General features: G+C 43.1%; 1 protein-coding gene and 1 long non-coding RNA gene across 2 annotated transcripts in view; one reads left to right on the forward strand and one right to left on the reverse strand.

Moving 5' to 3' along the window:
• Window positions 1-4250, forward strand: part of LOC138683434 (5'-AMP-activated protein kinase catalytic subunit alpha-1-like) — a 35570-nt gene extending 31320 nt beyond the window's left edge. The window contains exon 9 of the mRNA XM_069775202.1: window positions 1071-4250. Coding sequence (XP_069631303.1) covers window positions 1071-1315 — 245 coding nt within the window. The 3' untranslated portion in view covers window positions 1316-4250. The remainder of the gene's footprint in view (window positions 1-1070) is intronic.
• The window catches only part of LOC138683444 (uncharacterized), a 423605-nt gene that overhangs the window by 269789 nt on the left and 128448 nt on the right, over window positions 1-25368 (reverse strand). The gene's annotated exons all lie outside the window — the stretch shown is intronic.

Genomic DNA, 25368 nt, shown 5'->3' on the forward strand with positions numbered 1-25368 from the left:
CCTGATCTGACTTGGCACTGCAGTTCTTGCCTTGTCCCTTCTGACAATACAAGTGCTTGCTTAGATCCACTAGTATTTGATACGGGAGATAAATACTGCAGTATAGGACAAATGACATCCCTGCTGAAGGGGAGATGACTGCTTAGAGCCATGCATCTGGGGGGGGCAGCCTGCTGCAGTCCTTGCCTCAACTCCTTGAGGAAAGCCCAAACCCAAGGGCATGGGTTTGGCATCTCTCTTCCAATAGTGAAGCTGACTTGACTTTCCTTTCCCTCTGCCACAGCTAACTGTTCTCTATTCCTCTTGTCAAACTGTAGTTTAAAGTAGCTTTGAATGTGAAAAGGCAATCTTTCCTGTGTTCACTAATTTCTCCTGGAAATAACTTTTTCTGGTGCCAGGTGTGAGTCAAAACTAATGTTGAGTATTTAAAGTAAGAATAGAGATACTTCAGCAGAACATTATTTCCTCCGCATACTGAAGGTACTTCCATCTTGGAAGTAAACTTAAACTGCTGTAGCCCAAATGCATATTAAGGGGAAAAACTTCCAAAAATGAAGGATAAATTAATGTAGACGCTAGCAATTAATGCATCAATGAATTATAATAAAAATACAAATAACAAAGTATAAATAACCAAATAGAAAGAAAACAAATATAATAAAAATAAAGTTAATACTAGCAAAAAGCATCTACAAAGTGTTTGAACTGTTATTTGACTTAACCTTATGATGCTATCCTGTTTCTGTTTTAAGTTTAAACTAAATCAATTGAACTATTAGCTGCTGAAACTAGTTAATGAAAAATATAGTGAGTGCTGGTCTAAACTAAATCAGATAGTCCTGGAGCACAGTTCAGAGCACAAGAATAATTTGCATAAGGACAGTTGATTCTGTGTTGCTATATGTATAAGCTTTTATTTTGTATCAACAATATACCATTTGCAAAAGCTGTTTATGTATTAAGATTTAAAAAACAAGATTAGAAGTGTGAGAAAGGGAAGATGTTTGCTGTTCCTATGACTGATTTGATACAGATAACTAATTTTCCTCCTCTTTCCACTTGTCCCCCAGATGAAATTACTGAAGCAAAATCTGGGGCTGCAACTCCACGGAGATCAGGCTCTGTGAGCAACTGTAGATCCTGTCAAAAAGATTCAGATGCTGATGCACAAGGAAAATCTGCAGATATATCCCTTACCCCATCAGTGACCTCTTCGCTTGACTCTTCTAAAGCTGACTTAACTCCAAGACCAGGGAGTCATACAATAGAATTCTTTGAGATGTGTGCAAATCTTATTAAAATACTTGCACAATAATTTTGAAGAGGGGCTTATTTCTTTTATAGTAACAAGCATGCCTAAATCATAGTCAGATGCTTCCAGTTATAATCAAGTTAAATTAAGGCGCTGAAAAAACTAGCCACAGAATGCAATTTGCAGAGGGATTGGAATGATTATGGGCAGTTATGTATATTATTTTGAAGCTGGAGTGAATTCTGATTGTCTGCTGTCCAATAGCATAATACAGGTACAGGAAGTCACATGCCCTTGGGGCAGTGTTCATAACACTTTACATTGATTGCACATTAGACTTCATGTAACATTTAAGTTACATGGACCTTCTTGTTTTTTTCACTTTGGTAATGCATACATCTGATGCACTTGAGACAAGGGGAGTCAAAAGAATCTCAGTAGACGTAATAAAGGGGGGTGAAAGATGATTTTTTTACTGTAAGTAAATGTACACTTACTAGTTCAATGACCTAAGTATGGCTTGTTGGTCACCATCTACAATTGTGCCTCAGTTGATCAGAATTGTCAACATCTAACAGTAATGTGTTAAAACTGCTGTGTTTCCTTCCCCTTACTTGACAGTAAATGATAAAGAAGTTTAATGCATTATAACATACTACTTTTAATAACGGATAAATTTGATTAAATGCATGCAAATCCAACCAGGTGGAAATGCACGTAGGTGCTCTGTAATGCACTAAGGGTGAAATTCTGTGGGCTGTAAGTAGAACAATTGAGGCCACAACAGTGGTGAGAGACTTAATGCAGAGAAGACTTGGCACCCTGTGGGCTGAAACAAAATGTTGCTTCGTGAAGAACTGTCAGCAGGTTCCTGATCTGTGCAGATTTGCTAGCTTATACCTTAGTGTGGTAGCAGCACAGCAGCTCACCACTGCTACTGCAGGCTGAGAATCCTGTTCCTTATAAATGTGCGCATGTAGTTAAGAGCACAGCTCTAAGGGCTCTTGTGTGCTATTCCAGAATCTAAAATTTACAGGTTTTTTAAATATATGTTAATACTTTGATATAGCTGTTTATATTGTATGCTAACTTAGTGTATATTATATAGAATTCACTTTGCAGTTGAAACTACATATATAGGTTTAGGTTTTCCCAAGCCACCTTTATAGTGAACTCTATTTAAATTGTGACATTAATAGTACAACTTTTCAGTTGAACATTTAAAACTGATCATGAGAACTTGACTGCTAATATTCAAAAAGTTTTCAACAGTAGATTTCTATTACCAATGACATAAATCCTTCTGCATTTATGGTTTTTGTAATGTTTCAGGAAGAAAATTGAACCTTAAATGTTAATCACAGCTAGTACTTGCAAAAAAACATTTAATCTCTTGTAAACTGGATGTAATTATCCACAGTTCCATTTTCATCTAGCACTAATAGATGTAAACATTAAACAATAAACTGTATGCCAGAAAACATTTAGTTTTGCATTCAAGAATGAGTGTTCTCTTCAAAATAAACTTCATGACTTACTTTCGAAGATTGTTCTCCCAGTTAGAGACTGGAAATCAAGGCATTACTATGAACAGTGAAACCTGGACTCTTAAAATGAATGAGGGTTCTTGCCAATGACTAGCTGAAAACTGCTAGCTACAGCTATAAGAACAGTCTAATCCAGGCCAACTGTGGCTTCAGTTCAGAAATTCATGTTATGAATATGCACAGCACAGAATTTGAAGAAACTTAAAGCTGCTTAAGCCCTGGATTTGCTGTAACTGCATTCTGAACTGGGCAATGGTGTGGTCTGCCTAGTATGTAGGTACAAGTTACAACTTCAGTTCTTTATCAAGTGTCACACGTGGTCCCTGTAATGCAAGGTTGTATTACTGTATCTCAAAGTGGAAGATTTCTCTTAAATAAAGCTTTGGGTTTAAACTCCTGAGATTGAGATGTCAACATGAGGGACCAGCTGCAAATCCTACTTAATTTGGTTTTTGTTTGGGTTTTTTTTAGCCTTTTAAGAATTGGTTCTGATGTACTGAATAAATCGGTGTACTCACTTTCGTTACCCTTTTATTTTGAAATTGTTAAATATTGCACTTGTACAATATAACAAATGCACAGATTATTTTTTTTTATTGCAGTAATTCCTCATCTGGAACTGGTTTCAGATCACTGAAAGGGTCTCTTGCATATGTTAAACTAAGTATTTGCAAATGGTAGCTGCTCCTGGTTTGCAAATTTGTAATGCTGACCACAAATGCAAGGTGTCAAGGTGCAAATAGCTTTTAATTTTTATATACTTTTTTGGCCCTCTTGTGCATTAAGGCAACCATGGTTTTTACTTTGTCTTGGTATCTGGAAGTTAAAGTAAGTTTCTGGCAGGAGTGTACTGTATGCACAGTTTTAAATAAAGTAAATTTTATTGGTATGATAAATCAGTTTTGATGGCCAAAAGTTTCCTGATGGAACAGAGTTGGGATTTGGGGTTTTTTTTTTGATACAGTGTGGGGGAGGGAGAAAGGGGGACTGACAAGCTATTTGAATTCGGAACAGTTGTCTGTTGTATAACTTTCCTATACTTTGTAGATATTGCTGTTGAAACTGTTTTCTTCAAATGTTCCTACTGATCTTGCAGACCTTTTTTTAGCATTGCATTAGTATCTGCCAGTAGGCTGTGAAACAAAACTTCGCTGATAAATCTGCCAGGGCTGTAAGGAGGCAGCTTATGCAAATATACAAATTGGTCAGATATGTTACTCTATATTCCCAAGTTTGCTCCAGTTGGAGTATGTTGAATTATCTTGCCTTTGTATTGTATTTTTATCAAAAACATGGATAAACCTGATTATCCATGTGCAATATAACTCACTAGGTAATGGATAAAAATTTCATCTTGGTGGTGCAATATTTAAAAAAAAAAAAGCTTTCATGGTTGTTTTGATATGATTGTTTAATACAAACCTGGAAATAAATTTTATTTTACCAGTTGATTACTATCGTAAGATATAAAGTCCTGTTCTTTAACAAAGATCTGCCTACTTCCTGTGTTGTGGGTGGTTTGTGTTGGGTTTTTTGTTGGTTTTTTTTTTTGACAAAGCTGAATGGCTCAAGTGCTTGTTTATAACTAACTTTTTAAACTCTCAAAACTTAAACCTAAGTAAACATAAAATACTAAGCCATCTTGTTTGAAACTGTGCATGCTGTCTTCTAGTGTTATATATGTTATAAATTAATAGACAAACTTACAGTTGTTTTAAAAACAGCAGTAATTACGATTTTAGAATAAGCAGCACCATGACAACTAAAATTGTTGCAGAATTCCCAGCTAGGCAGGCTGGGTGCTACCAACTGCTAGCCTGGTGACTGACCGACTATTTTCCCTTGGATCCTATAAACCCTCTGTTGCAAAATTCCATGCGGGGACGGACGACAGGACACCAATATGATGATCAAAGTCGCCAGTTTATTGAGCATAGCTGATCATTCTTATACAATTCTCTAAGTTCCTAAGAAGCTTTGATTGGTTGCTGCGTGCGAGCACATAGTGTCCACGCGCACAAGCATATAAAATATGATTGGTTATATCGACACTGTACATGCGTATAAACATAAGATATAATTGGTTATACTGACTCTGTACATGCGCATAAACATAGGACATAATTGGTTATATCAACTAAAACATGCGAAACTTGTCTCAGTCTAATTGGTCAAGATAAACTGCCGAATTGAGGCTCTTTGTGCCAAGTTCCCTTTATCGTGGAATGCGCACCTGTGTTCTTCTAATTGGCATCCTTTTTTTGATCTTCTTGTTTATTCTGTTCAAGGCCTTCTAAAGGCGTCTGGAATGCTCTTGTGACCGTTAGCTAAATATGTGTCCACAATTCCCCCTTTTTTGTTTTTTTGTCAATTAACACAGCCTTACTTGATCTATCAATTAATTTTTAAACACATTTGCAACATACAAGGATGGACCATCTGTACATTCTTGTGCCGTCTTGCTCCGCGAACTCAGCCCAGCAATCAGTAGGTGCCAGCTTTATGTGGGCGTCCCCACGGAGGCAACAATGGCCTTGCCGTACACCAGCCCAATGCTCTTCGGAAAATCCCGGTATTTATACATTTGCAGAGGAACGGATTTCAGCACACGTGGCCAGCGGGTGCCAAAATCCGCCTCAGTTGCAACCTATGACGCATGTGCTCGCTGGCCAGGCGCGCTGCACAAGTCATAGCCATCTTGTCTATTGGTTCGTGGGCTTTGTGATGCGGTTGCAATGCACAGAGAATCTTGACCTGTTATGTTGGCCAAGGTGACCTACACGTTAGTTTTTGGCTGAGGTGGTATTCATATTGCCGCACCATCTAGGATGTTCCAGATGATGATGGTCGTACAAATCGAGCGGGAGTCCGTCATGGGCCTGTATCTGTGGAAACACAAGCATAACCTCGCCCCCAGGTTATTAATGGAAATGGACCTTCCCATTGCCCTGTTTCTAGATTCTTAACTAAACCCATGACCTTACCCCTAATTTTGGCTTTAGCTAACTTTTCTTGTGGAGAGAGATTCCCTACTCCCCCTTTTTGTGTTTCGTAATATGAGTAACTCCCCATTGCTGAAAAAATTCCTGAGTCCGTTGTGCTATAAAACATGGTCCGTTATCTGTTTTTATCTGGGCTGGGACACCCATTACTGCAAATGCTTGTCGTAAGTGTGTTTGTAGATGTCGACTTGTTTCGCCCGCAAGTGCTGTGGCCCATATCATCAAGGAATATGTATCAACAGAAACATGAACATAACACAATTTTCCAAAAGCTGGTACATGAGTCGCATCAGTCTGCCACAATTGCAAGGATTGCAGACCCCTAGGATTTACAGCGCCATCTCTGTGCCCAGATAATTTCTGGCACTCAGCACAGGACTGAATGATGGCTTTGGCATCTGCTATAGAAATTTGAAACTGTTTGGCTAATACTTTCGCTGGTTGGTGGAAAAAACTATGAGCTCCACGTGCCTGCAGAAGTTTATTGGGGGGTGGCCCAGTCCATACAGGATTAGCTAGTAAATCAGCTCGTTTATTCCCTTCTGTGATCCATCCAGGCAAACTGGTGTGACTTCGCACATGCATTATATAATAACACTTTGTCCGTTGGTTTAACAGAAATAGCAACATCTTAAATTTTTCAAACAATGTGATGTTATCAATTTCTTTCAAATAAGCCCGTCTCAAACGTTTTACTACACCTACCACGTATAAAGAATCAGCAATAATATTGACCTCAACATCCTGCCACTTTTTAAATACTTCTATTACAGCTTGAAGTTCCACCACTTGGGGGGAGCCTTCACATGTGACAACGTGATTTTTCCATACCTGACCTTCTTTCCAAACTACTGCTGCCTTTCCTGTTTTTCCACTGCCATCCGTAAATACTGTAGGACCATCAGTAGGGAACTCTGCACACAATTCTTTTTCTTCTAGTTGTATATTCTGTAGCAAGGTAAACATTTTGTGTGCAGGAAGATGAATATCTATCTTTCCTTCGAAATCTGCAAAAGCAATTTGTAAAGTTAGGCTATTCTGTAGACACCATTGTAAATATCCTTGAGTCAAAGGAACGACGATCGTGTGTGGTTCTTGTCCACAAATCTCAATAATCCAACGTCTCCCCTTTATAATTAATTCTGAAATCATTTCAATTCGAGAAAATATGGTTTTTCGGGTCTGGTGAGCTAAAAAGATCCATTCTATTATTAACAAGTCTTTGTGACTCCCCTCCCATTGATATATGATCCCAAGGGGTTGTTTTTCTCGGTTTAAAATGCTAAGATTAATGTCAAGATTTTCTTTAATCCTGAAAGCCTGACTCTGGGATATTATATCTGCTATCTGTTGTAATGCTTGTTTACCTTGAGGGGTCAATTGTCGAGGTGCCGTTAAGGTAGTGTCGCCTCGTAACATTTCAAATAAAGGGGTCAGAAGCTCATTATCTATTCCCAACAGTGTTCGAACCCAATTGATTGTCCCCAGTAATTTTTGCACATCATTCAATGTTTCAATCTTGTCTGTAATTTCCAGTTTTTGTGGAACTATAGTTTTTTCTAAAATCTTCCAGCCTAAATATTTCCATGGTTGCATTTTTTGTACCTTTTCTGGTGCTATTTTTAAACCAAAATCAGACAGTTGTGTAGTCAATTCTTTGAGCTTTTTGGATAACTCTCTTTTCCCTGCTATCAAGATATCATCCATATAGTGATAAATAATCAAGTCTGAATTTTGTTGTCTAAACCCTTTTACAGCTTGGGATACATAGGATTGGCATACGGTTGGAGAATTTTTCATTCCTTGTGGCAGAACTACCCAATGATAACGTTCCATGGGTTCCTGTTTGTTTATGGTGGGGATAGAAAAGGCAAATTTTTCTGCATCTTTTGGGTCTAAATATATTGTAAAGAAACAATCCTTTAAATCGATAATCAAAATGTTCCATCCTTGTGGAATCATAGTAGGCGTGGGTAACCCTAATTGAAGGGCTCCCATATTTTCCATGACTTCATTTATTTTTCTTAAATCATGCAACAGTCTCCATTTCCCAGATTTTTTTGGAATGACAAAAACTGGTGTATTCCAAGGGCTCGTGGTATTCACCAAGTGCCCTTGTTCCAATTGCTCCTGTACTAACTGTTTCAAGATGGCGACCTTAGATTCAGTCAGCGGCCATCGATCTACCCAAACCGGTTCCTCTGTTTTCCATTTCAGTTTTAGGCATGGTTGCCCGTCAATGGCCGCGCCACAAAATTGTCTCCTGTACTAAGCACACATCCCATTTGACTTAATGCATCCCTACCTATCAGGTTCATAGGGATATTGGTTACATAAGGTTTGATATAAGAAACTGAATTGTGACAAATCAATTGAATCATATATTTGCTTTGTCGAGTTTTTGATAATCCTCCCACACCGAACAGTTTCGAATCCATCTCAGAAAGCTCCCAAGTGACAGGCCAGTCCTCCCACGACAGAACCGTTACATCTGCTCCAGTATCCACTAATGCTTGTAATTTTATTTTTTCTGGCCTGTTCTTTGCATTTTGTAACTCTACTGATATACTAGGTTTTGTTTTATTGATCTCCATTGACCACATAATTTGAGCTTCTAATCCCGTAGATCCAAACCCTGCATTGCCACGCTGTTGATTAACCTTACATGGTACATTTGCTTTAAAAGGGACTAGCTGTGCAATTCTGCTTCCTTCCTGTATCGATACTGGTGGAGATGGCGTCCAAATCATAGCATAAATGCGACCTGTGTAGTCCGCATCAATCACCCCGGGAAGCACAAAAATTCCTTGTAATGTTATACTAGACCGTCCCAACAACAGGGCACTAAGCCCATTACCTAATGGTCCTTGTGCGTTTACTGGCACACGGTGTACCTGAGAGTTCCACAGTAGAATGGTTTCTATTGCTGAGACATCCACTCTGGCACTTCCAGCTGTTCGGGCTGGCAATTCTGCCAGACATCCTTCTTGGCGCCGTTCTGGGATCCTTTTGGAGCTGTTGGGGTCATCGCACCGCTCCTTGCACTCTTCTTGTAGTTTCCCGGCAACGGGGTACCTCGAGGTGGCAGAGCTACACCTTCATTTGTGAAACGAGATCTACATTGGTTAGCATAATGTCTCCCTTTATGACAACGAGGGCATATTTTAGGCCCAACTTCCACTTTGTTTCACCCCTCTTTACACTGAAATTGCAAATGTCCCGGTTGTCCACATTTATAGCATTTCTTAACATTTTTTGTATCCATTCGCATGGCTACAGCAAAAGCATTGGCCGTTAATGTAGTTTTATGCTCCAAAGACCCAACTTTGTTACAGGCCTCTATCATATCTACTAGTGTCACTCTTCCTGGCATCGATTGTAGTATTTTTTTTTACAATCTGCATTTGCCTTTTCCATGGCCAATTTTATTATCAATGCTTCTTTGGCATCGGCATTATCTATTTGCTTTTCAATAGCATCTCGCAGACGATCAATAAAGGACATATAAGGTTCCGTATTACCCTGCCTTATACTTGTAAATGATTGTTCTGGCTTTCCAGCTTCAGGCAAGGTTAACATTGCCTTCAGAGCTAAGGAAGCTGATTCTTGTAATGCTTCCACCGGCAGCCTTGCTTGCCTATTAACATCTGCAAAGTCACCAGTCCCCATCATTTGTGCAGCAGTGATCATATACCGCGGATCTCCTTCTGGGCGGTCAAAATTTCTTAGTGCCGCTAAATCACATAATTCTGCCCATTTCACCTTCCATAATAGACGCTGAGTCGGGGTTAAAATCATTGTAGCCAATTGTGTACAGTCAAAGCCCGTTAAAATTTGACCAGAAAATATATTCTCCAATAACGCCTGACTAAACGGAGCAGACAGTCCATTAGCCATTACTGTTTTCCGTACTTCTTTTATCAAATCCCAATTGAAAGGTTGCCACACGTTTGGGGCATTCTGCCTGACTGTAACTGGAAAAGCCACAGGATTTAGACCTTCGGTTAACATTTTATCATTTATGTCCTTCCATCGCTTTTTTATAGCTTCTCCTGAGGATGTATCTGCCTCATAGGGAGGTGCAGAGGGGATAGGTCTCTGCTCGAGAGGCAGGTTACTTAAAGGTTGATCGTTGCCTCCATTAATGACATCTCCCTCGGTGTTTAATTCCTCATCACTGTCCGAATTATTTACCACCTCGCCACACACACTTTTTTGTTTTTTTTTCCGGGGTATCTTCAATTGAAATTTTTGCAGCGGCTGTAAGTCTGTATTTGTAATACCACAATAAGGTCAAATCCACTGTAGGTCTCCATTTAAACCCTTCTCCCTCTTTGGGCATTATTTCCCCTTTTTGTACACACAGGTCAATCAATTCCTGCATTTTATCCTTGGGGGATTTCTCTTCCGCCTTACCCACTACTTTAGCAAAAGAGTCCATACTTTCTACGATCGCATTTGCTGCTTTTTCATATGCTTTTTTCGTCAACGGTTGCCTACATTTACCCCCGTCTCTTTTTCGCATTTCCTCCAGCAATTCTAACATTTTCTCTTTTTGCTCTAGTATTATAGTAGCCAAATCCTCATTTGCATTATTTGAATCAGGGTATATGCTAGGTATAATTTGTTCATGTTGAACGGTGGTATCTGGGAGCTGTTTTCTCGTAGGCGGATTTTTAATCGCTTCCTGATTCTGTAGGGTTTCCTTTAAGCGTACGGTTAGGGAGGCTTGGGAACTGTCAGATGGCTGATTAATATCGGCAGTCCCAGGGAGCGGAGCAGAAGTCAAGGGCACAGGAGCAGGCAGACAAGCTCCAAAAAGTCTCTCTCGCTGCATTATGTTTTTCTCCCCGCTTTTCCCCTTCGCTTGCGGTTGGAGAGAGAGCAGCAAAAGCAGATGCAGCCGCTTTACGATCTGCTTTCATTTCTTGCAGAGTTGTCTTAATCAATTTCCATAAAGTTGCAAGACCTTTAACTTCTTTAGACCCGTCACTAATTTCATCCCATAGGGAGGTTCCGATAGCTTCCCAGGTACTAAGCTCAAAAGCTGTACCCACACTAATTAAAAGGTTTCTGTCCTTGCTCCATTGTAGAAGCCGCTTTAAACAAGCTTTATCATATTTTTTGCCTCTCTCTGAGAGTATATGTTGGAGGAGCTTAACTACCGCTTCTTCTTCTTTGGAAAGCGCAGACCCCATCTCCTCCCCCGATCGCTCACCTCCTTTACAGGCGAGTCCTTTTTAATATCTGTTTCTGTTTTTTCAACCAGCCTCATAAATGTCTTTACGGCTGCCTTTTCCTTCGCAGATGCTGCGATACCCATGCCGCCTTTTATCACGTAAGCTTACGATTCCTGCCTCTCTCGACCAGCCCGGCACTTTCTTATAAGCCCACCGGCATCCGCGGCAATCTCCCCCGCCTTTTCAGTCGTTAGCGTTCCCCTCTTGTTCCTTACCGGATCACGTCGGGGGTCACCAGATGTTGCAAGATTCCATGCGGGGACGGACGACAGGACACCAATATGATGATCAAAGTCGCCAGTTTATTGAGCATAGCTGATCATTCTTATACAATTCTCTAAGTTCCTAAGAAGCTTTGATTGGTTGCTGCGTGCGAGCACATAGTGTCCACGCGCACAAGCATAAAATATGATTGGTTATATCGACACTGTACATGCGTATAAACATAAGATATAATTGGTTATACTGACTCTGTACATGTGCATAAACATAGGACATAATTGGTTATATCGACTAAAACATGCGAAACTTGTCTCAGTCTAATTGGTCAAGATAAACTGCCGAATTGAGGTTGGTTGTGCCAAGTTCCCTTTATCGTGGAATGCGCACCTGTGTTCTTCTAATTGGCATCCTTCTTTTTTTGATCTTCTTGTTTATTCTGTTCAAGGCCTTCTAAAGGCGTCTGGAATGCTCTTGTGACCGTTAGCTAAATATGTGTCCACACCCTCTTACAGCAAAATGGAATTTGAGATGGCAGGAACGCTGGGAAAGTCCCCTTTTGTGCTGCCCTATGGTAACTCACCTTACCTAGCATCTTGCACTTTGCTCTTTTCACGAACCACGAATGGGTTCTTTTATCTTGATATTTGCCCCTATAACTCTAGGGAGTGATTTAAAACCCTATAGTCTGTCTTTTCTTTTTCTTCCTTTTAGGAAAAAAAAACCCCACCTCATCTTCATTCTTGGTCATTTTTCCTTGTAGTATTTCCTGCTTTTAACAGCTTCCTTGTGTTATCGATTAATATGTATAATATGATTGAAATAACCAGGGAGCTCCTAAAGTCCTGTGTACAGCCCCCATCAGTTAATATTTAAAATAGGGAAACAATAACTAGACATGATTTAGGGTTTAGGAACTAACTACTAGACAATGGGGCTTTATGTTTATGTCAGAAAAGGTAATGAATGGATTGTGGTCTGATCAGCAAACCTGGAAGAACCACTTGGAACTGCCAAGATTAGGGAAGAAGTAGGTAAAAGGTAATTCCTACAGGGGGAGATTGCGACCACCGACTCATTGATCACCTACTCAAAAGAAGACAATGAAGGAAGTGCACTAATTTACATGAGGGGTGAAGAAGAAAGAACCAATCATTAAGGGAAATAATAATGCATATGTATTACTTAAGTATATAAATGTGGGAATTCTTGAGACAAGGGTGTGCTGTCTTGAGACAGGCACCCATTCATGCGCATCAATGAAATTAATTTGAAAATACCTTGACTCTGTGTGTTATTGGCTTGCACACCGGGTAAGCAAATCTGCTTTTAGGAGAACACTTGTGAAGAGGTGACTGCTCTCACAAGTACCAGTCACATATTGTCAGAGTTTTGTGTGACACATGGCATTCCCATCTTCCTTCACCTCTCACTTTGTGGTACTTGCCTTCATAGTTGAGCATCACTAACAGGTGGTAACCCCCCAAACTTGCATATTATCATCCCCTTGCATTCCCCCAAGTAGTACTTCTTCTGTACTTAAATATGCATTGTACTTAACACTGCTGTTATTAAAATCCTCAAAGCCGTGTCTCCTGCCTTGCAGCATGGAACAGGGCAGCTAGGCTCACCCCTGGGGTGTTCCTTTACTGAATTGGCATGCCCCCTGCAATGCCTATATGTGTCCCAGTCGTCTCATTAAAGCTGGAGTTCACTTGCATTTATACGCATCTGAGGACACTCCCCAGCTGGAGCCTCCAGGGTGGGAGCCCAAGGTGTCCCAGCTGTCCCTGGGGGAACTACAGCTCCTGGTGTGCCCAGCGGCACCCTTGGGACTACAGCTCCTGCCATGCCCCATGGGGCTGATGGTGGTGGTTGTCTCTTGTGCTGTGGGAGATGATGGGTCCTGCTGCTCCTGCTAGGTGGAAGGGGAGGAGCCCTTCTTCCCCCCCTTCCCTTTTTCACTGCTACTGCTCTGCCTTTTCACTTCCTTCTGGTTGGAGGTCAAAGGTTGTGTGGGCCTTCCAGCTGGAAAAAAAGTGCCCGGAGGAGAGCGGTAGGTAATGGTCTTTTGCCGTAGGTCCCTGCTCAAGGCTCGGTCTGGGGGGGGGCCTGCAGGGAGGTTGGGGCAGGATGTAGTCTTCCTCAGCCCACCTGGCTGCTTGTTTCCTGCCGCCTCCCCATTGGTTGTGCTAGGCCTTGTTCCTGGCTGCAGTGAGTGGTAGGCCATGCCCCACTGGAGACACCTGTCCTGGGGGTGCTTCGCTGGCTGAGGAGTGGCTGTGCGGGGAAGCTTCCCCACAGGCGGCCGGGTTGAAGTCCTTTAGGGCTGTGCAGTGGGAGGTCTGTATGGCTGGTGCAGCTCATAGTGGTTTGGGCTAGTGGCCATGCCTGTGATGTGTTGCTCACCTTGGACCAAGTCATTTCCTTTTTCCTTTTGTCTGGTTTCTTATGTGTTGGCTTCAGGGTTACAAGGTTTTCTGGTGTGTCAGAGCACTGTGGTGGGTTTTTTGGGGTTTTGTGGTGGGTTTTTTTGTTTGTTTTGTTTTTGTGGTGCAGGGTTTTGTTTTGTTTTTTGGGGGAGGGTGTTTCTGCTCAAGAATATCTTCTAGCTAGGCTCAAAATTATAATTGCCTGACTAACACCTCTAGTGAAGCTGATGGGCAGAATTTGTGTGGATGGGTGGCAGTCTGTTACATATTATTGTTTTAGAATCAAGATAAGCGAGTTGCTTTTTTCTTTTTTCTTCTATGTACTTAAAAACTAAACTACCTAACTATTGAAAATGCATTTTTCTCCAGTTCTCCAAATGGCTTCTTCTGAGTGGAAGAGAAAGATTGGTGAGAAAGTTTCAAAAGCTGCTTCCCAGCAATTTGAAGCAGAAGCTGGGGATGACAAGGATCTGGTTGATGATGATGATGTTAACTGGGTACATGCAACTAAGAGAAGAAAGGAAATTCTCTTAGAAGATTGTGTAAAGAAAAGTAAGCAGCTGAAGGATGAAGGTGCAAGTTTGGCTGAAAATAGGAGGTACTAATACTATCTTACTCTTTTTATTGACTGAATAAGTGTTAAATAGTATTTTAATCCCTTCTCTAAACACCAGGCAATTTGCTAGCAGCTGCATTCACGCTTTTCATATTTGAAAAATTGACCATTCCTTTCATTCTATCTTTACTGTTGGGTACTAAATAAGTTGTTTTCTTTGGTGGTGTTGGTAGCTGTGAAATGAAGCCTGTATTCAACCTAATTTTTGTGTGTTCACGTAACAAAAAAATGGTAGGAGGGAAATGAAAAACTGACTGGATCTGAAAGTTGAAAGGGTAAATAAGTTACCATGAGATAAGCCATACTGTAAGTAATGCTTTAGCTACTCTGGTAGCTTTTTTCCTCTCCTGTAAACGTGTGGTAATCTTACTTTTCTGTTATTAAGAGTAAACTTATTTGCACGTGTACAGTGCCTAGGCAAATAATGCAAAACAGCTAATGCAATGTAATTATGTCTAATTATTTTGGAAAGTCAGGTTCAGGTAGCTACTCTGAACGTTTTCTGGTAGCAGTACTGATGTATTGGGTTTCCATGGCAAGGTTGGGGGGGGGGCTACAGGGGTGGCTCCTGTGAGAAGCTGCTAGAAGCTTCCCCTATGTCCGATAGAGCCAATGCCAGCCGGCTCCAAGAAGGACCCACCACTGGCCAAGGCTGAGCCAATGAGCGACGGTGGTAGCGTCTCTGGGATAACATATTTAAGAAGGGGAAAAAAACCCCCTGTAGCTGAAGAGAGGAGTGAGAATATGTGAGAGCAACAACTCTGCAGACACCAAGGTCAGTGAAGAGGGAGGGGGAAGAGGTGCTCCAGGGACCAGAGCAGAGATTCCCCTGCAGCCCATGGTGAAGACCGTGGTGAGGCAGGCTGTCCCCCTGCAGCCTGGGGAGGACCCCACACCGGAGCAGGTGGATGCGCCCGAAGGAGGCTGTGACCCCGTGGGAAGCCCACGCTGGAGCAGGCTCCTGGCAGGACCTGTGGACCCGTGGAGAAAGAGGAGCCCACGCTGGAGCAGGTTTGCTGGCAGGACTTGTGGCCCCATGGGGGACCCACGCTGGAGCAGTCTGCTCCTGAAGGACTGCAGCCTGTTGCAATTGAAAAACGGACTCTGAAGCTGGTTGCAAACGAAGACCCTTTATTGAACAAAACAAGTCCTTATATCTGCTAGCTGTGTCCGACACAGCAGCCAGCAATCATGGGCAGAAGCTTTTCAAAATTTTCCACTCAGCAGCAACTATCTTATCTCTACACTATTCTTGGCTCCGTGTCCTTCCAGCGTGATTACTTTGCTGGGAACTTCACTGTTCTCATGGTTTTCTGCCAACCAGAGCAATAATATTATTGTTTCCACAGGTGGTCACTGAGTCAAGTGCTCCCACAGCAGCCCGCAGAAAGGACTCATGTTGGAGAAGTTCATGGAGGACCGCACCCTGTGGGAGGGACCCCACGCTGGAGCAGGGGAAGAGTGTGAGGAGTCCTCCCCCTGAGGAGGAAGGTGCGGCAGACACAATGTCTGGCGAGCTGACCGCAACCCCTATTTCCTATCCCCCTGCGTCGTGCTGGGGGAGAAGGTAGAGAAATTCGGGAGTGAAGTTGTGCCCGGGAAGAAGGGAAGGGTGGGGGGAAGGTGTTTTAAGATTTAGATTTTATTTCTCATTGCCCTACTCTGATTGGTTTGGTAATAAATTAAACTAATTTTCCCCAAGTCAAGTCTGTTTTGCCCATGATGGTAATTGGTGAGTGATCTCGCCCTGTCCTTATCTCGACCCATGAGCCTTTCGATATATTTTCTCTCCCGTCTCCAGCTGAGGAGGGGGAGCGATAGAGTGGCTTTGGTGGGCACCTGGCATCCAGCCAGGGTCAACACATCACAACTGAGTATTGAGACTTCAGCAATTTTGGAAGGATATTGCACAGATGCAAGTCAGTTAGCAACAGGACAGGGAGGGCGTGCCAGAGGGTGCGCAGTTCCATGTTCTGATATACTGAGTAGGGCAGCTCAACATATATGGCCAAAGGTCAAACAATGGTCATACCTGCAGGGAGGGAGAAGTTACTCCCCAAATGCCCCCCAAGCCCACTGACCCATTTCCCGAAGTTTCTGGAAGCACAAACTGTGCATGACACCTAATTAGCCTAATGAGTTCGAGTGCCCGCCCGAAGGAGGGGCAAGGAGATGATAAAAGGACACAAACTGAAGCCCCATGTGTGCATGCCCACTGGAACTGGACCTCTAGACTGGCTGGACCAACGCTGCACCCAGGACTGGTGAAATCTTGCTCTTCTCTCTCTCTCTTTTTTTCCCATAATCCCTCCACCTCATCCATTTAGACATAAAACCATTGACCAAGTCTGGGACTAGGAGTGGATCTAGCCGCTCCTAGGCTTCTCTCTGAGAAGGAGTCTAGAAAGCAAGGGGGTCCACTCTGAACCTCGTGACTCAACGGGAGGGCTCTCCTTGTTCCCTGAATTGATGTATATGGTTACCACGGGTTACAGGCTTTACAGAAGTAGTCTTATGCTAATTCCTGTTGTGAGAGACCACGCCACCTACTATTACACCTCCCAAGTTCAGGTTACTTCTGCCATGAATAAAATGTTCAACTGATCATTTGGTGTCGCTTCACCTTAATTTAGTCCGAGGGAATTCTGAATTCACCACAACCCCTCCCTGGTCTGTCCAGCACAGGTCGTGACAGGGGGACAGTTCCAAGAATAGTCTCCTTAAAATCTTGAGAATGCTTGACATCTAAATCTGTATCCTGACTTTACTTGTATGAGCATCTCCGCTTTATTCATTGTCCCAGACCAGTGATGACATTATTTTCCTGATACAAATAATTTCATAAGTCAGTATATGCTCCTGTTCTGTTAAGCTATTTGTGTTAAGAAATTTCAGCCTGAAAAAGGGTGCTCTGGGTAGCCTGGAAGAGAGAACAACTGTCGTGGTTAAACGCCAGCCAGCAACTAAGCACCACGCAGCTGCTCACTCACTTCCCCCCCACCCAGTGGGATGGGGGAGAGAATCGGGAAAAGAAGTAAAACTCGTGGGCTGAGATAAGAACGGTTTAATAGGACAGAAAAGAAGAAACTAATAATGATAATGATAACACTAATAAAATGACAACAGTAGTAATAAAAGGATTGGAATGTACAAATGATGCACAATGCAATTGCTCACCACCTGCCAATCGACACCCAGTTAGTCCCCGAGCGGTGATCCCCCACTGCCCCCACTCCCCCCAGTTTATATACTAGACATGACGTCACATGGTATGGAATACCCTGTTGGCCAGTTTGGGTCAGCTGCCCTGGCTGTGTCCTGTGCCAACTTCTTGTGCCCCTCCAGCCTTCTCGCTGGCTGGGCATGAGAAGCTGAAAAATCCTTGACTTGAGACTAAACATTACTTAGCAACAACTGAAAACATCAGTGTGTTATCAACATTCTTCTCATACCAAACTCAAAAACATAGCACTGTACCAGCTACTCGGAAGACAATTAACTCTATCCCAGCTGAAACCAGGACAACTACTTAGAAGTTTAAAGCAGGCAAGTTTATTTATAATAATAAACACACTGTGTGTGTGGTCCGATTTAAATAAATAAAAGACTTTGAGAAAAAGCTTTCTGTTCATATATTTAAATAGTTTCCTATTTTTACTGTTCAGTCTGATGGTGACACTGTTCAGGGGGGCAGTGATTCACTTTTGTACATCCTTTTGTGTTCCCGAGTTCTGTAATTCCTGAATAAAATTTTGAAGTGTTTTAAAGGTGACTTAAATTAAAACCAAATTAAGCTAAATCAGTTTTAAGCATGCTGCCATCAATACCTTTAATGCAGTAACTGCATAAGTTGGTTACATTAATATTAAATAGCTTAAAGCACAGAATACACAAATTAAGAGTCTTTTGTTAACATCTTTGTTTTTAACACTAGGAATAAATCATACAGTGGTCTACAGAAAGTTAGGCCTATTTTGTCCTTTTCGGGATATTGTCACGAAAATTTTGCACCTGGCCCGTGCCAACCAAGGAGAGAGAGGCTAGATCACAAAGTATAGAATTACAAGAGTAACTTTTTTATTCATGCTCATGAGGTGTCCCATTCAAATTGAGGCACCCCGAATGCAGTTTTACACATGGTTCTTACACCTTTCAAGCATTCAGGTACAACACGATTTGACCAATCGCTACTTAACACACACATACTACTGTTTTGCAAAGCAACTATAATTCTATGGCATCATCATCCACCTGCTTCTTTCTTGATCTATATGTCCCTGGAGTTGGTCTTGCTACAGCTAGTTATCTATGATGTCAGACAATGGGAGGGTTTCACAGAGGTGTTAGAGGGGCTAGGATGCTGGCATTATCTTGGTAGTCCAGGGTATCCTTTATTCTTCAGGATGGGGGCTGTCCTTCTCCTAGCAATGAGCTGGGGTCTTTCAGTCATGCTTACTTAACCATGACTATGCAGTATACAATGTAAGCTCTCTCACGCTCTCTTTCATACAATTTCATACTATAAAGACTAATTGGTACAATAGTTAGGGAATATAGAGATTGTGTTTTTAAGCTTGAGAAAGTAGAAGTATTTCTAAATGCTTTCATTCTACATCTGATAATACATAATAACATAATACATAAACATAATAATGTTTACTGTACTTAAAGATCAAATTCTGTTTAATATATGTATTTCTCATATCTCCCTTCCCACCTTCACCCTCCTTGTATTTTACTTTGGATGTTGTATATTGTGGAACACCCTTCTTTTCTCTGTATTTTGGTGTTCTTTTTGATTTATTTGCTTTTGTGTATTATGTAAAGTGCAATAAATCTCTTGAATGGCAGCAAATAATCTGTTATATATGTGGTTTAGGGCAGGGAGATACAGACTGCTATATATTTATTTTGAGAAGCAGGTAGTTTTTGGTGATCTTAAAATATTAAATTGGGACAAAACTCAGTCTCTAAGACTAAGGTTTTCCTTTTTCTCTGTTAGGAAACAATACAAAAACTTAACACATCTATAAGTAGCAAAATGTGGTTTGGGTTTTTTTTCTCCAAATTTAATGAGAACTATATCTTATCAGAAGCACTTTCAGGAGGCATTTTACTTGCTTTGGTGTTAACATATCTGAGGCTTAACAGAAGTTCTAACTTGTATTTTCCATCAAGTACTCTAGCACACTGTAGAGTTTGGGCAATTATGGTAGTATGGTGTTGTCAGGTGTCGTGGTTTAAACCCAGAGGGCAACAAGGCACCAGGAAGCCACTCGCTCACTCCTCCCGGCCCCCATGGGATGAGGAGAAAATATAAAGGCAGGCTCGTGAGTCGAGACAAGGACAGGGAGGGATCACTCACCACTTATGGTCACGAGCAAAAGACAGGCTCAACTTGGGGAAGAAACAAAATCAATTTAATTTACTACAAATCAAATCAAAACAAGGATACTGAGAAGTAAACCCAAACCTTAGAACACCTTCCCCCCACCCCTCCCTCCTTCCCGGCTCAATTCCACTCCCGGTTCTCTCTCCCTCCTCCCCCCGGCGGCGCAGGGGAACAGGGGGTGGGGGTTGGGGTCAGCTCGCCACACGTTGTCTCTGCTGCTCCTTCCTCCTCAGGGGGAGGACTCCTCACTCGGCCCCTGCTCCACCGTGGGGTCCCTCCCACAGGAGACAGTCCTTCACGAACTTCTCCAACGTGAGTCCTTTCTGCGGGCTGCAGTTCTTCCCGAACTTCCCTGGCGTGGGTCCTTTCCACGGGCCGATCTTCAGTCACAGACTGTTCCAGCGCGGGCTTTCCCATGGAGTCACGGCCATCTGTGGGCTCCTCCCCAGGCTGCAGGTGGGCATCTGCTCCCCCACTCACCTCCATGGGCTGGGGGGGGACAGCCTGCCATCTCACCACGAGCTGCAGGGGCATCCCCTCCTCCGGGCACCTCCTCCCCCTCCTTCTTCACTGACCTTGGTGTCTGCATAGGTGTTCCTCTCACATTCCAATCCCACTACTCACTGCAGGTTTCCCTTCTTAAATCTGTTCTCCCAGAGGTGCTACCACCGTCACTGATTGGGTCAGCCTTGGCCAGAGGTGGGTCCGACTCAGAGCCAGGGAAGCTTCTAGCAGCTTCTCACAGGAGCCACCTGTATACAGATGGGTTAAAAGATGGGATTTTGGTCCATGGATGAACACTGGGGGAGAGGTAGATAGCCGAGGAAAACGCAGTCAGCACAGAAAATAGATGGTTTGTTGCCTGTTGCTTGGAATGCTGACCACGGAGATAAGAGAGCTGAGCAATACTGGGGGAGGACGGGCAGCAGGCTGTTGCACAGCACAGCTGTGTGCATGATTGGCGCGTGACTGCTGGATGATGACAATATGCCGCATGTACAAAGCCCATGAACCAATAGACAGGGTGGCTATGGCTCGTGCAGCGCGCCTGGCCAGTGAGTGCATGCGTCATAGGCTCCCTATGTTACAATTGAGGCATGTTTTGGCACCCGCTGGCCACGTGTGCCAAAACCCGTTCCTCCGCAAATGTATAAATACCGGAATTTTTCCGAAGAGCATCGGGCTGGTGTACGGCGAGGCCACCGTTGCCTCCGTGGGGACGCCCACGTAAAGCTGGCACCTACCGATTGCTGGGCTGAGCTCGCGGTGCAAGATGGCACAAGAATGTACGGATGGTCCATCTTCCTTACAGTCCTCGGGTCGGTATGTTAACCTGCTTTACAAGATACCCTTAGCATAACACACATCTGTAGTTAATAGATGCTTGCTTTTTCCCCTTATAGACAGTGTGCGTGTGTTCGCCTTCTCGGGAATCCTCGAAACCACCCTAAAACACCACCCCTGTGGCTCCTCCCCCGCTACCAAAAAAAACCCTGCCACACAAACCCATAACATCAGGGCACACAACTTTCAGGCAGATCTTTCTTTAAAAAAGATTTCACATATACTGGAGGCTAAACTCACAGTGGGAGGCTTTTATTACTTGGAACAGGTGGAATAGTTGACATTCCTTTCAGTCTGCTTCCTCAAGTTCCCTGCAATGGTATGTTTATCCTCTCTGGTGGAAAGTGGTGTTACGGATGCACAACTAACCAAATCCAACAGGTGTTAAAACTCAGATTTATTCTTCAGCTAAAGTTAGTTAGAAGTCCGGTAACATTTTATAAAGCCACAGGCTCAATGATGTAAAGAGAATTAATACTACACAGCCGACTCAAGAATCCCCAAGATTTAAAGTGATGGCTCCAAAACGCGCGTATCACTCACCTAAAAGCTGAGGGCTCTCTCCCTCGAGGAGTTACCTCGGGCGGTGCCCCGACCCGAGGGGGAGTCCCCGACTGCAGACCCGCTGCTCCGAGGAGGACTGCCAACGTGTCCTCTGGCGGGACCCCCTTTATACCCCTGTCGAATCTGACCTGTGGTCATTTAGTCCTATTGGCCAAGAGTGTCACCTCGGTGTACCTGGCACATCTCGACTGGCCAGTTCAAATTTCAACCTGCAGCCTCCAGGGTTTCCTTCCCCTTCTCCCTTCCTGGAGAAGTTTCATTTCCTGCTGGCAGGATGGGGGGGGAGGTGGTGGTGGGGGGAATGTACTGCCACAATCCACCCCGTGACCACAGTCATGGTTTGACTGGTTTCTTTGGAGTGGTGGTACAGTCACCTCTTGCCTCCAAAGTTAAAAGGGGGTGCAGTTTGGCGAGTTTGACGCTCATTGTGGGTCATCGTTCCCTTCTGGTCTAGAACTAAAGTGGAATATCGAACACAGGAATATTCAGTGTATGGACAGTTTAAAGGATTATACTTAACCGTTAGTACAGGCTTCACTACCAAGCATTTGATAGAACTTATTGCAATATAGATTACAGTAATCATAGCTACAAGCATTATTAAAGATTAGAGAAGGCTGGTCACCCACCCCGTGAAAGAAAATCTGAACATATCAAAACTTTTCCCAACCAGTTGGTCCCTGGTGCAGAAGCAATTGCCTCTGAGTCTCTTGCCGTATTCTCTCGTTGATTTAGTCTTGAAGCCACATTGACACATTTGGAGTGAACACAGCAGTTGTCCATTGACATGTTCAAAACTTTACATATACCCTTCTCTTTCTTTGGCATCTAATCCAATACAGCCCAATTTTTGATAGTCATCTTACCAATATGTTATAACCGATTGTTTGAGAGTCCCCAAATTGTTAGATGTAGCATTGGCTAAGGTTGATAGCTGTAAACTCAGTTCTAGGGTGCTCTATCGATGTTCCTCGAGTACCATACAGTTGCCCCCATGGAATTTCAGGGCATAGCGTAGTACCATTCCAACTCCACCCCGTGATCCCATGGGTTACTTGGAGGATATAGTCACATCTGTTGTTTCATACTGAACTAGCATTTACTGCACCTGGTGACCAACTATAAACAACATGAGTATAACCTCCTCCCCCATCCAATCTGAACCTCCAACTATAATTGTTACATTGCTCTCGTGCGAGCTCAAGGACTCGCGATATATTAATGTCCATCATTTTGCCACGACATTATCATCCAGATCTTCACCATCCATGCCTGTCACCGTCATCACTGTCAGCAAAAGGACTGGAATGACTCATTCCTTCATGGTCCTGTAAAAAAGCACAAACTAGGCCTCGGTCTTAAAACCGGGTCACAGGGTTAGAAGTCTGGGATTATCCACTGGGCACTGATGTGGTGAGTCTTTCCACTCCCATGAGATGGTCTCAGAAGAGCAATGTAATCAACCTGCCACGTGCTCCAAAGAGCCTTGCCTTGTCTGATATTGTTACCGAAATCCGGAATAAAACCCCTTAACAGCAATGAGAAGTTAAGAAGCAGGCACTCCTTTATTGCAGCGCTGGGCACACGGGGGATCGCTCCACCTAGCGTGTGCACCTGGCTAGTCTAACTGTGCAGGTTAAATGCACACCTGTTACACATATTCACTAAATTTCTGGAAAATGTTATACATAATCATTAGCTTTCCGATAAATCATTAGCATATGTAAATGTCTCTTCACGCAGGCGCAGTGAAGGTCTCTGGTGGTCTTCAGAAGCCCTCTGGTGGTCTTCCATAGTCTTCCTCACTTGTCCGCTTCTTGACCTCTCTTAGGTGATTCTGCGCAGTACGATTCTCACCGTCATCTATATTAGTTTACATAAAAATGCATACTATGTCTATTCTTAAATTTAACCTTTCTAATAATTGGTCCTTCAGACACACCATCTTATTAATATTCTTATGTTAAAACAATCATTGGTTAATCTCACTTAACTCTACTGATTTAAATCCTCGATAATTAGATCGAGGTGGGAAGGGTAAGGGGTTTCCAAGCAGCAAACTAGTGTCCATAGCGGTTTCCTTAGTTTCCTAAAACAAAACACTACAAACCAACAAATCTTTGTCAAAGTTTCTGTGGTTAACTGATTTTAGACAATACTTGAATTCTTATGGTTACACATAGTACATTTTCTAAAGTTCCTAAGTTCCTATGACTACATTTCAAACTTAACACTCCCATACCTATGCTTCACAATTTTCTACGTCTTAATCAAACCAAACTCTTTTATATAATTAGATTTTAATTTCTTTATCAAAATATTTGCAACAATATGCTGGGCCAGAGCTTGGTTTGGGTGATTAGCTTTAAGCCTTATTCGGCATTGCGGGCAAGCTGTAAGAATTGCTTCACAGGTTTTCATAGACACTGGCCAACCCCAAGATCGGCATTCATAATAGAGATCCGCTTTCCCTGAGCAGCCTCATTTGATATGCTGTAGGGTTCGGCGTTCGGAAGATCTCGCGATGTCACGGAAAGTTAGAGGGTTAGTCGCAGCCTTATGATGTGTCTGTAATCCCGCCTACCCTTGTTAGTATAAAAGGAATTGACTGCGCAATAAAAGGCGGAAGTTGGCGCTCACACTGTGTGTGTTATCTGTCTCTTTCCCTGGTCTGGGGTTGATCAGTGATCTAATCGTGGCACCTTGATATGCGGCGAACGCTACAATATGCAACCATTCTGCTAGTCTATCCCAATCTTCCTTCTCACTGGTGACCATCCTGACTTGGGCCAGGTGGTCCACCTGCTGATTCCATTTCGCAGCTGGGGTTCCATCCCAAGCATGGCCCTTCACCCATCCCACCTTTAAAGGTCGGGATCTCCCTACTGCCAGGAGATGTTGCCAGTCCTCTGTCCTCCACACTTTCGCATGACCTACTTCCCACTTACTAGATTCCCACTGACATATCCACTCTGTAGCACCCTTAAAGGTTGTGTAAGAGTCAGCATAGACGATCGTAGCACCATTCTCTACGGCCAGTAATAAAGCCCGTAGTTCTACTTGTGCACTACCTTCACCCTCTTCTTCAGCTGTCTTCCCAGTACCAATCTCCAATGCCACTGCTTTATATTGCCATTTTGATCCCACTCGATGGGCAGATGCGTCCATGAACCACACTCCCTGCACATCTGAGCCTGTCACGAATTCGGGTGCCTCCTCAATCAGAGAAGGTTTATACGGTTGACCCAGCAAGGCTGGGTCAGGGTTTACAGGTTGCTGTAGTTTGAAAACCTTAGTCAGACCCTCCTTTAGTGGGAGCAATTGGCTTATCCCTTCTAGGTATGCATACCATTTCCTTACTGTGGCCTTTTGGGCTACTCCCTCCGGAGGAGGTGACCCATTGAGGATTTAATTTAAGAGGGGGAAAGGACCCTGTACTATAACATCCTGTGAAGTACGCAGCTTTTCAGCCTCTTTAACTGCTCTAGTGAGGGAGAGGACCCCCTTTTCCCAATCTGAATATCATCGCTCTGTTTCTTTGAATGCAGTGGAAGAGAATAATAAAGGCCTGGCTGGTCCCTGTGGCCCCTTTTGAAACACACCACAGTATGAGGCATGTTCAGCAAATCCCCATTCCACCCTTAAAGGATCTAGTGGGTGCAATGGACCTAGTCTCTGGTAAGCCTTAAGCTCATCTTTCAGAGCGTTAAGGGCGTCCGTGTGTTGCAAAGTCCAATCCCATTTTCTGTTTTTTCGGAGC

Source organism: Haliaeetus albicilla, chromosome W (genome assembly GCF_947461875.1).
Source record: "Haliaeetus albicilla chromosome W, bHalAlb1.1, whole genome shotgun sequence".
Classification (NCBI taxonomy): domain Eukaryota; kingdom Metazoa; phylum Chordata; class Aves; order Accipitriformes; family Accipitridae; genus Haliaeetus; species Haliaeetus albicilla.